This window comes from Perca fluviatilis, chromosome 8, assembly GCF_010015445.1.
Source record: "Perca fluviatilis chromosome 8, GENO_Pfluv_1.0, whole genome shotgun sequence".
In the NCBI taxonomy this organism is placed as follows: Eukaryota; Metazoa; Chordata; class Actinopteri; order Perciformes; family Percidae; genus Perca; species Perca fluviatilis.
In genome coordinates this window covers 13188145-13200549 of record NC_053119.1, presented here as the reverse complement: position 1 = coordinate 13200549, position 12405 = coordinate 13188145, and the positions used below count along the sequence as shown (strand labels likewise).

Here is a 12405-nt window from a genome sequence, read left to right as displayed (position 1 = left end):
AGTAATGACAGGGGTGGCATTTCTGGGGAAAACACTGATCCTTTCACAAGTGCTCCTCATGAGCGAAATGAAAATGTTGTATTAAGCTACAAGCTCCCTGAACAAATACCCTCCGGATCGTTCTTTGGAGAGGATTTGTCTTTCAGTGGCCATGTGACTGCACCCCCTGTCAACCCTCTAAATGGCCCATCTCAAGATTTCAGCGATTATTTAAGTAAGAAATCCAATGTAACGCCTCGAACCTCTGGAAAAAAACAACCAAAATATAAATCTCACAAAGTGACTCCAGCCGATCCCCTGTCTGCACCAATGCCCCCATCTTCGAATTCCTACGGCAACAGTTTATATGTTGGTGCAACAAGAGATCAACTCCTCTTCCCAGATTATCTACCAAAACATAGGGAAAAACCAGCCCAATCATTTCAGGCATATCAACCCACTGCTGGCAAGGAATCAAAGGATATAAGCTACACTCCCACCGCCCACCTGTCTGTATCTACTAGTTCTGTTTCTTCAAGCTCTGATTACTCTTCACCCCGGAGTAGTAGTAGTCATGTGGGAGTTCAAACAAGCAGCCCACATGATTCTCAGAATCAGGCTTTCCACAGAAAGCAGCCAGTTAGATTCCATCCAATGTTTTCTGTGAAACCTTCCAGCTCTCTTCATGGCTCAAGTAGACATGATGGCTATCTCGGGGACCAGACAGTCAGTATTCGACGTCCTTACACCCTCACGGCCAAGGCAAAAGATGAGGAGAAATTGGACTTCTCCAAGCTGAATCTAGTCTCTCAAGAACCAAAACTAATTGCTGACAGAAACCCCCTGAGCTCATTTACTACCCCGCTTAGACGAGGCATTTCTCTAAATGGTGGCCATGAGAGTGTAACAAGAGCTGGCATTCTACAGACGATCATACAACCGACCAAAGCATGGAAGCATCCAGCAAATATGAATAAAGAGCCCGGCAACGTGGCCTATTGGCCTCTTAAACCGCTGTCTGCATCAAAAGGTTCTGCTTCTACTTTAAGTGGTGTATTTTGGAGGAATGGTGGCAACACAAAAAAGCTTCCTCCTCAAATTGGCTCTAACATGTCACCACCATCTGTAAACACTTATGTTGACAAGTCCAGAAACAGCTATGTATTGAGAAAAGTATCTCTATCAAAGACCCGTTATGCACCATTATCAGCTGGATGAATACAAGAACATCCCACAATGTAAAAGGATTTGGAAAAACTGTAAAGAAGTGAGATAAAATGGTATGGAAAAATGTCATATTTTGCTTGTGAATATAACTTGTGCTTATGATTAATTCAAATAATCACTAAAACATTTGACATCTCAAACTTTCTCAAGCATTTCTTAATTTGTCCTTCATTTGTCGTTGGGATCCTTAATAAAATTATATTCATAGAAAGACAGCAGTGGCCAGATATTTTGGTAAGAGATAAACATTCAAATTCCAAAAATCTATAGGACTATTTGCATCTAAAAATCGCCCTTGTCTTCTTTGCCATTTTATACCGTATGTAGGTGAAATCACTGATGGCAAGTCCTATGTAAATAAGGGTAAGTATTCAGATTGTGAATACTTAATGCTCACACAACTTAAGTAAAAAATCTTTTTGTTTTCTTTAGGATGTGTTGCCATCTTCAACTGGGAGGAAAATAGTTACTTTCTGCAGTTCTAAACACATCCACACTAACTAGTAAAAAAATTTCAGTTTTTTGAAGTGGAAGATTTTTATTTTTAGTCACAAATGACAAGTATAGTCAATGCCAATATTTGAGCAGTGGAACTTATGCATAGTAATTTGATATTTCTCAGAACTCCATGTAGGGTGATGGTTAGAAAAATGGTTCTTTTAACAATCCTGTTTAGATAAAACTTCACTTGATGCTTGTAGGCTGCACTTCAAAAACAAGCCATAAAAACATGTAGTTTATGCATAATGGCCCTTTCCTTCATTTTCCCTAAAGAAATCCTAGATCAATTGTGTGTATCTTGACTGCAATACTGAAGGCCTACCTGAAGCAAGAGCTTGTTAAATGTTTCCTGTAACAGCAGTAGGCCTTCTCGAAAAGACAAAAGGACAACTAGAGGGAAATACAGAACAGCAATTATTACAAAACACTAAAATCAATTTAATTTGAGACTGAATCATTTGTCTGAGATATCTGGGACTCAATCTGACATTTGATGGTATGTTTACTACAATAACAATACCATACCATAGGGTCATCTGGGTCAATATAGACAGTGTCCACAGTCATAAGTGTCAGAGAAGTTGCTGCAGTACGCTGTTCTGCATCTGCAACAAACTTGTGCCTCAAAAAAAAGAATAAAGTTGATATCAAAACGGTGACTTTGTGTCTTTGACTTACCTTCCACAGGCAGATTTAAAAATCAGCTTTTAAACATAGTAATGTATAATGGTAATGGAGCATTAGGTCTAGAAAATCTATGCACATCCACATAGAGTACTTTACTATTGTATTGTAATTAAAGGGGCACTTAAAATGTGTTAATGTGAGCAAATTGATAATAGACCTTTTTCACAGCAGACATGTTGACATGACATAGTAGGACAAGCACAGGTGTATTCAAAACCATTACTGATGGCTGCATTCCACTTAGGAGAGGCCCTGGTATTGTGCATGCTGACTCACTGAAATAGCTTACTGGGACACTTGATGGAATTGAGCCATCGTTAAGGTTATCAATTTCAGCTGTGCTTTTCCTACTATGACGAGTCAAAAATGTCTGCTGTGAAAAAGGTCGATGATGGGCAAGGTAACTAAAAAGAGAACATTATGCAATTGGAAACAATGCGATAGAAATACCATTGTCTGTTTAGTTTGTTTGATACAAGCTTTTCCTCTCATGGATGTTTGGGTCAGAGATGTAATGTAGAGAAAAAATAAGACATGTCTTTGACATGGACTTTTAATCCTTCCTGTTTACTCCTCCACATTCAGTATCTTCAATGACTTTTACTCCAAGCAGTAAAAGAAAACTAGAGCAAGTTAGCCCCCAAGTGTCCGTCTCAAGGAAAGTCAAAAGAAAGGAGGTCTAACGTTACCTACCAGTCAACATCATGAAGATTATCATGTCCCTGGAAGGCCATGAGAGTGTTTTTCAGGAACTGTATCGGGTCATTGGGACATGACAGACATGAAGCTGTCAATAAGGCCTATTGATGAGAATTATTTTTCACATTTAGGGAAAATAAAAATTCAATTAGCTAGTTAACATTAGCTAGCTACATACAACAACATTTCTACAAAAGATCATAACGTTACCTTATATATTTGTGGCAGGCATTGTTTCACTTCGCACTCTTTCAGAGTAGGCTTTGCGTTTGCTACAGCCATATTTTGTCTGACACATTTGCAAAGTCGAATAGCTAGTTATCTTAGAATCGAGTATCTTACTTACTAACTATTAGCTATATTAGCTAGCTAGCTAGTTCAATATTAGAGTTTGATTTTGCCTGTACTCCATCTCGATATTTTATTCAACGTTGCCAGGGGAACTGACGTCACATACTCGTTTCCACGAATCTACCTCGCTCATTTGCATACCCGCATACCTTGAAAATACAACAAATCAGCGGGAGAGACGTCACTACCCCCCCCCCCCCCGACTTTTCATTTTTAAAGTCGTCTGATATTTTTTTGGTGTTAAGGTGGACTACGTGGAGTTTTAGAAATGTAACTTACTTTTTCTGACTGATTGAATTTTTTTAAGGATCAATTTTGGTGATTTGACAACATAGACATAGCAAGGATTTTATTTAATATGTATTTCATATTTTATTTATAAAAGCTAAACTATATATGAGGCCCGATCAATACTCAGCTGAATTCACATAATAGCCTAATACACAATAATAGAGTATCTCTTTTGACATTCTTCTTGTTTTCATTAGCAACAGTCCAGACATTGTAGATTGACATTTACATTGCAATTACCTTTATTTCAATTAATTTTCAGGTCAGTATTTTAGGTCTACCTGATAAAAGAAATATTGTAAACTCTTGATAGATAGATAGATAGATAGATAGATAGATAGATAGATAGATAGATAGATTTTTATTGATCCCAAAAATGGGAAAATGCAGTGTTTCAGCAGCAAAATATCAAATATACAGCACACATACAGAATATACATGAAATAATAGGATCAAATACAATATGTTGCTTGTTGGGGCTCTCCTATTGACTGGTCCTCCTTAGAACTGTCAATTATAAATGAAAATAGTTTTCTATGGGACAGAATGCCATATACGTTCACATTTAGTAACATTATAACTCACTATAACGATTTGACATTACTCATTCATTTACATATGAAATTTATTAAAATAAAGTAAAATGTCATAATGACTTCTTTTTATCGTATGTTCTTACTCTGACGTATATTAGGACACAACTGAGGACTATTGAGTCATGTGTTAGAAAAAGTACAGAAGATAAGTGACAAAAACAACACTGATGATAACTGACACCAACTTCTTATAAGCATCCCAAATTTCAAGATTACTTCACTATTGTAGTCACTTCACTATGGCTCTTAATAAAGGATGTTTAGGGTTAAGGCTTTGTAACAGATTACATTTGTTTTGCATCTGAAAGATCCATGTGCTTTTTTTCTGTATATTTCTCATGCCTTATGTACTGAAACATCAGTACATGTACATATCTTTACTGAGAATAGAGCTCCATCTTGTGTTCAAATTGCACACAGTGCAGCCTGATGGATCAGATCAGATCAACTTCCCAACACAGTGTTGATAAAGCTTACATTGTTCTTAAATTGTCCTTGAAGAGCTACTGATGCAGTTATTAGTGTAATTTATTACATGAAAAGCAAATATGTGTTTTGGAAGGAAGGGTGTAATTTTCACCACCACTGAGGTGCCCTTGAGCAAGGCCCTTAACCCCAACCGCTCCATTGGAGCTGCTCAGTGGCCAGCAGATCAGACTGTGGTTGAACTGGGCAGCTTCCAGGTATGAATGTGTAACTGTGTGAATGTGATCTGTGAATGTGATCAGGGTGTTCCTGCAAAAGAGAGGCTGCCTCTCAGTGAACCTTCCCTGAATAAATAAAGGTTAAATAAAAAATAAAAATGAAATAGTAATACACTATGACATTTTTGTCCACTTATATTTTGACCTCAACTGCATATCGAGAAAGGGGCATGTTAATTGTAATTATAGCGATGAAATTATTCAAAGACTAAAATACATGATTTAATACATTTTAGTTCATGTTTTTTTGTTTTGTTGATTTTGGTAAAAGTTGCAGCTAACAAAGTCATAGGAGAACTGGAAGTTTCTTGTTTCTCTGTTGTTTACAGACACAACTTCTCAGTTTTTAGATTTGCATTATTTCAGCATTAATTTGCATGAAACCAAACATTTATGCACCTGCCTTTTATTTTCACCTTTTTTATAAAAGATTTTTATCACTACTGTGCAAATCCTTTAAGCTTTTTATTTTACTCTTCCTCTATCCCTTCTGTGCACATATATATATATATATATATATATATATATATATATATATATATATATATATATATATATATATATAGCTCTAACACTCATAAATACTCCACTAGACATGCCACTAGAGGTCTTTTTAAAGTTCCTAGAGCCCGAACACAATCAATGCAACGTAAAGATTGTATTGAAGGATGGTTGCTTGGAACTCACTTCCAGCAGAGATTGCCAAAGCGCATAATAAATCAAGTTTTAAAAAACAAGTAAAGGATCATCTAAGGGCCCTAAGACTGTAAACATATTATTGTACTTAGTTTATGTATAGCAGTGGTTCTCAACCTTTTTTTGTGCCAGCGCCCCCCTATCCATTATCCAGGTCCCTAACGCCCCCCAACAAATATTATGTAGGCTAATTGCCCCAAATATTAATGATTACGCCCTAATATAGGCCTATTATTGTTGTTAATATTGTTATCAAAAATAATCAAAATCAAGTCATTGAATTAAACAACACATGTATTAGTTTCCCAGGTATCAAAAAAGCCATGTGAATAGAAATTATATATATTTACAGGTTTTAAAAAAAAATGCAACCATTTGACATTCAAATTAAATAACAGCAGCCAATCAGAACGACTAGATATGTAATAGGGATGGGCATGACTACTCGACGATCGATAATTGATTATTAAGAATTTCGTCTATCACGTTAATTTGTTATCGATTAAACTAATGCTGGTTGCGTTGCGTAGTGTGAGTCTTGAAGCAATTTAATGAATTTCACAGTGTGGCAGCAATTAAACATTTTACCACCTGGGGGCAATATTTGACTCCATACTCAGTTACGGCTGCGAGTTTCCGTTTTGATTTCAAAAGTAATCATGAAGATACTGTCTATGAGGACACAGCTAAGTGCAGTGTTGGGCAAGTTACTTCCAAAATGTAATACATTATAGATTACTAGTTACTTTCATTTGAGAGTAATTAGTTATATTACAACATTAGGCCTACTCTCTCTGAATTGTAATGCGTTACACTACTTTTGCATTACTTTTGAGTTACTTTCACCAAAATAAAAGCATAAGTAAGAATGTCACCACTGGATCAACAAAGTCTTATCTTTATCCACTTTAATACATAGATTATTCATAATATTTTGTATAATTAATATGAATATGCAAAGTAACTAAAGCTATAAAAATAGAGAAGTAAAGCATACAAGTAGGAGGAAATGAAAATACTCAATTAAAAGTACCTTACAGTTGTATTGAAGTACGGCATACTTACTTTCCACGGCTGATAAAATGCAATGATATTTACGTATAGCAAGAATAAACATTAATTCCCGACATGTTTCTATCTGTCAGCAGCTCGGACGCACTGCTGTCCGCGGCGGAGCATCAGAAAGAATTCGGGCAGGCATCTAAGTGGCACCGAAATAAGGCACCGAAATCCGCGTTGCTATTTGGTCCGGTAGATAACGGTCGTTAAGGCACCGGTGCCGTATTAGCACCGGGTCTCGGACCCCATTCAAAACGGCAATTCGTCGAAAAGCGACTAGTTTGCAGGTATGTACTACTCTTTGGCCTGCTCGCAAGCAAGTGCAAACAAGTGTGTACAGCGTGCATGTTGTTTTGTTTCCGGTCTAGCTAGATCCAGTGTGGTGTTGTAGTTTTTCTAACATTACTAGTTGTTGCAACAGCATGTGAAAAAACTACAAAGTTTGCTGGCCCAAAAAGAACGTTAATCTCGCGATAAAACAATTGACGCCGTTAAAATGGGTTTGCGTTAACGCCGTTAATAACGCGTTTAACTGACAGCACTAATAGATATACATATTCCTTTCCGTGTATTCTAAGAGTAATATATGATATTACATAATCACAGAATATAGTAAAAATTCAATCTTACATCTTTGTTTACATATCAATATTCCTATATTTAACATTATCCAAAAGACGTTTATGTTATGTATGACCTCTATTATACGTTCACGTTGTGTCTCTGTCATTATTGTAACTGTGGTTTTGAGTCTGCCTGATAAAACCATAGACGGTATTATTATTATTATTATTATTATTAATAATAATAATAATAATAATAATAATAATAATAATAATAATAATAATAATAATATACATTCTATGGATAAAACAGAGGCGATAGGGCCGCTGGGCGGGTTCTAAACTCTGATTGGTCTTATTTTTGTCAGTCCAATCCAGTCAATGGTCCAATCTGGCAACACCAGGGGAACGTTCAATCTCAAAACGGTGTGCACCGTTTTACTACGGTTTACATAGTTTCCTGGTTGAACGACATGTTTGTTTCCTCGGAACGGTGTGTTTACAACGGCTTTGATATATGTTTTCTTTCGTTTTGTGGGTGTGTCATGTGATACCCATATGGAAGTGTAGTTATTGAAACCGTGGTAATAAAAAGGCAGAGCGCTTACGCACACAGCAGGGTGTTCAACGCACCCCGTTTCAGTTTAAAAGAACGTGTTGCAACGTTTTGTCGGGGCTGAACGTGGCCCAGCTGTCCGGAACAGATCATTGTTGACAACTGTAGCTTGACAGCAAAGTTCTTCAGTTAAACAATGAATCAGTCAACATGTGTTTGGGTGGGTTGTGTAGTGGTTTCATCAGCGCTAGCTAACTAAGGAGCCGAGTTAGTTAGCTGGTGAGTCAACAGATTTGACCCAACACGTTTCAGAGCATCTGCAGCTTAACGTTAGCTAACGTTAGCTAGCTAACAGGGTTTAGCTAAAGGCGTAGCGTTAGCAGCAGCATGGGCGATGGCAGCATTACTCCCAGGCTCGGCAACATGAAAGCGTTGCTTGGGATAGTTGCCGGAGCTGGAGCTTCCTACGGGTTATACAAACTCATGAGCGGGGGAAGCTTCAAGAGAAACAAGAAAAGTGCTGCCACTGAAAGTCCTGGTGTCAGGAGCAGTCAGCCCATTGAAGTTACCCTACAGCCGGGCAGCCTGCTGGCCAGAGTGTCTGGACTGGATGTTGTCTGTCCCCGACCAGTGGGTGTTGCATCAGGTAAGAACCATAGAGCTCATAAAGCGTTCACAATCACTACATCTAAACCCGTGTGATTGTTCTAGCAAGGTAAGGTGAAGTGAATCGCAAGATGATTTCTCTGATGCCCTGTATATAAACACAAAAGCACCCATAGTCATTCCTAAAATGTAGTCACATCTTTATAAAGATATTGATTAAATGTCGGCTCCAATGCAAACACTTATTAAACATCACTAAATATTAGTTAACCCTTGTGTTGTCTTCCCATCAACCTTGGAAAAAAAAACTGTTTTCAGTTTGTTTTTGCTTTTTCCAACTTTTTAAATTGTTAAATTTTTCTTCTACACATTTTCAGCGCTTATTTCTATGTCCCATATTTTCTGATATAAAACAAAAATTGAAAACTGGTCAATTTGACCCAAAGTCAACACAAGGGTTAAATGGCTTATTTTGCTCCATAGCTGACATCATCCACCAGTCCCCTGGCAACCTTGATCCACAGCACTTGAAAATGCTGCTGTCGTGTTTGCAGACCAGCAATAATCCACCAGACAGATGTCGAATCCTACTTACGTTAGGAAATTCTGCTGCCTTTACTGTGAATCAGGTACAGTAAAAGTATACTTTCTCAAAAACCTTCTGCAAGTAAGGTTAGTTCTGTTTCCTTTATTGTAAAATTGTAAATTATCTATTTATAAAGTTATGTACCTGTTGTATTTTGTCAAAGATCTGTATGTACATTGTGGCATTATGTATCACTTTTCCAGCCATGTATAATCATTTTTCTTTTTCCTTTTTATTTTTTATTTTTATTTTTTAATGATCTTCCAGAATCTAATACGGGAATTTGAAGGCATTCATATGATAGCTGGTTTCCTCTCTGATCCTGTGGCAGAGGTTAGAGTGCAGACTCTAAATGCTTTAAATAATCTGTGTATGAACATCCAGAACCAGGAACATATAAAGGTACTTTGCCGGAAAGCAAATATCATGCAATCTGTTGCTGAATATGAGATATTTTTGGTTATATATTAATGTCCATGTCTCACAGGTTTATGTGCCACAAGTGCTGGAGCTGATAGAGATGTCGCCAGTGAATTCTGACCTTCAGCTTGGTGCTCTCAGGCTGCTGACAAACCTTTCAGTCACAGATAAACATCAACACTTGCTTAAAGAATCAATTACACTTTTACTCTCTCTACTTGTCGTGAGCATCGAAGCATTACAGGTTGGTATATTTTCAGGTTACACCTGGTTGATCTTCACACATTTTTAGACCATTTTGAAACCGTTGAAAAGTCGGCTGTTTGTAATGTAATGCAATATGACTGAATGAAACACTTCGTGAAATGAAACATTTGCATTTCAGGTTCAGACTTTGAAAGTCCTTGTGAATCTGTCATCCAATCCAGATATGATGGATGACATTGTTCAAGCTCAGGTAAGAATAAAGGGATTGTAAAAGTCAGTTAGCATGGTTCTGCTTCAAGAGGTCATCAAAACGAATGGAAGTGCAGAATAATTCAAATTTCTTTGTAGTCAAACTGTTGTGACATTTCATTATTAATCTTCATTTTGACTATGGTCTTTTCTGCTTTTGCTATAGGCACCAGCTTCTGTTGTGCTGCTGTTTGACGCACGAACAGCCCCTGCGGTGCTTCTGCGACTGCTGACCTTTGCAGGGAACTTAAAGGCCTGGAGGCCCTCAGCCCAGGTGGCTGATGAACTGAGGCGGAAGCAGGATTGCCTTTTCCGGGTCATGTTAGATGAGTCTTCCCAGCTCCACAGCAGACTGGTCCAGCTGCTTTCACACCCTGATGGGGAGATTCAGTCCCAGGTGGCCCGCATCTTGACATAGACCTCCTTGATCTTGATTCACGCACAGCTTTTGCTTCCACACATTTTGCCAAAGCCACCAACCAATCACCCTTCAAGTTAAGTTGTAAATCTGTGTATACTCAGATTACACTCTTGCACTCTCTATATCTACAGTGTTCACTAGATCAGTATCATTAACATACATAAGTAAATTATCTATTCCACCTCACCAGCCACTCTTTCCTGATTTCCACTTTCTTACATTACAATGAATTGATAAGCACCAAGGAAGTAGGAAGAAACCATTCATTCAGTGGAGTGTAAAAAAGGCCACCTCTTCCTGTTTTTTTTCTTTCTTCCTGCCACCCAGAGTTTTCTTCTGGTTGCCAGAGACTATTTGCCTTCAAAGATCCACAGTGCCCCTCCTTCTGAGAACTTCACCTACTTTTGCTGAAGACACGTTCCAGGTGACATTTCTGAACCCAAACCCACTGCCAAACATTTTCCAGAGAATGTGTCAGAATGACCTGTGCAGCACGACCCAACGTACTTACTACCCTCCTGTGGCTCAGAGAGCTGAAGAGGTTTCTTGCCGCACACCTTAGCATGCCTTGGAGACACGAATGAATGGATGCACTACATCTCCAGTCCTTGCTTATTTACATGTTGGATTTAGAGATCATGGTCTTTAAGATAATTTATATATGTTTTTAATTTGAGAATCAGTGCATCATAACTTTAGAAGAGCCAAAGTGAGGTCAACTAACACGGTGGTTGGCCTCCCATTCAGGTTCAGTGTATTGGGAAGAACTTGGAGTTGAAACACTGCCTCCCCTGCCTTAAGAAGAGCTAGTACAGGTGGTTGGTAAACCTGGTAAGGATACAACCTGAGTAAACTTTGACTTAAAAGGTCCACTGATGCACAAAACTTAATAAATATATTCTGGCAAAAAAAAGGTCCACTGACCACAGCTGCCTGAGAGAAGCCCCCAGGGTTGATCCAGGACATAGTGGTGGGGTTGCATCTCTCAGAAACACCTGCAAATCCCAGAGGGGGGAGCTGGAGGAAGTAGCAGGGGGAAAAGGATGTCTGGACTGCTATGATTGTTTCAGCTACCACAAATATCATGCAGATATGCAGCTTAGAAATGAACGAAGGAGGGGTTAACCTCTGATAAAGCAGTCTGTAGTAATAATGATTACTGCATTTTAAAATGTGAATGCATACGATGGTTATTAAATTACAACAGAGATTGAATGTTAAATTCAAGCCTTGTTATTTTAAGTTATGCACTTACTGTAATGAGACAGGCTGTAAGTGACCGATCCACATGTCTAGCTGGAGGACTGGAGCTGTGGACCCAGCTGCTGACTTGTTCACACTATTTACAGAGAGGAGCATGAGTGTGGGTGCATACCTCTAAATTGCATGAAAAATGTGACAATTATCTCAGAATATAAATTTGTAATGCAAGGATTTTGTGGCATGAGCCAGTCCAGGTGTAAAGAAATGCTGCACATTTTTTATGTTTCAACACTGACTTTATTGAACCCAAATCCTAAATATCTCTCAGGCAATATGGTTTACCAGAACAGATACAGCAGGAGGCTGATTTAATTGTAACCTAGATTATAATATTTATTTAATGAATTTTGCCTATAAAATGAGAAATCTGTTTGTCTGTTTGATTGTTTCAATAAATACCCTATATGACAAATTATGGATATCCACATCCTCATTGCTGCTGTTTACTCAAATATTTTCAACTCTAATCATTCACTAAATTTGTTGACGAGCACTTTTATCATATGCATTTTTTTCGACCTCTCAGGTCATCTGTTACGGGTCAACTGTTCAGAGTCCAAACTGAACGCTGAGTGCAACATTTAGTTCATAGAGGTTACTATGTACCAAAGAGTTTGTTGCTTTTCCGTAAAGCTGGAGGATTCAAAATAGACAGATTTGAAAAGAAAGGTCAAACTCGCTGAAGCTGCATCCTGGTTTTTAATCCCTTTAATCCAAAAGCACTGGATCCTACATTTCCAAACC

At 38.0% G+C, this 12405-nt stretch overlaps 2 protein-coding genes across 5 annotated transcripts in view; one reads left to right on the top strand and one right to left on the bottom strand.

The window, feature by feature from the left end:
- Positions 1 to 3545, bottom strand: part of fbxl13 (F-box and leucine-rich repeat protein 13) — a 15668-nt gene extending 12123 nt beyond the window's left edge. For 2 of the 4 annotated variants that reach the window (XM_039808536.1, XM_039808537.1), the window contains exons 1-4: positions 3304 to 3545; positions 3088 to 3194; positions 2233 to 2329; positions 2030 to 2097 (exon numbers count right to left, since the gene is read on the bottom strand). In XM_039808536.1, coding sequence (XP_039664470.1) covers positions 2030 to 2097; positions 2233 to 2329; positions 3088 to 3194; positions 3304 to 3375 — 344 coding nt within the window. In that variant the 5' untranslated portion in view covers positions 3376 to 3545. Of the gene's footprint in view, positions 1 to 2029; positions 2098 to 2232; positions 2330 to 3087; positions 3195 to 3303 lie in introns of those variants that run through there. The other 2 variants (XM_039808538.1, XM_039808539.1) reach the window with 2 other exon arrangements.
- Positions 3546 to 7805: 4260 nt separating this feature from the next.
- Positions 7806 to 12073, top strand: armc10 (armadillo repeat containing 10). The gene is made up of 6 exons (XM_039809829.1): positions 7806 to 8555; positions 8999 to 9144; positions 9369 to 9503; positions 9589 to 9765; positions 9907 to 9978; positions 10144 to 12073. Exons 1-6 carry the CDS (start codon positions 8297 to 8299, stop codon positions 10393 to 10395), a joined length of 1041 nt encoding a protein of 346 aa, XP_039665763.1. The 5' UTR covers positions 7806 to 8296; the 3' UTR covers positions 10396 to 12073.
- The last annotated feature ends 332 nt before the right edge of the window (positions 12074 to 12405 follow it).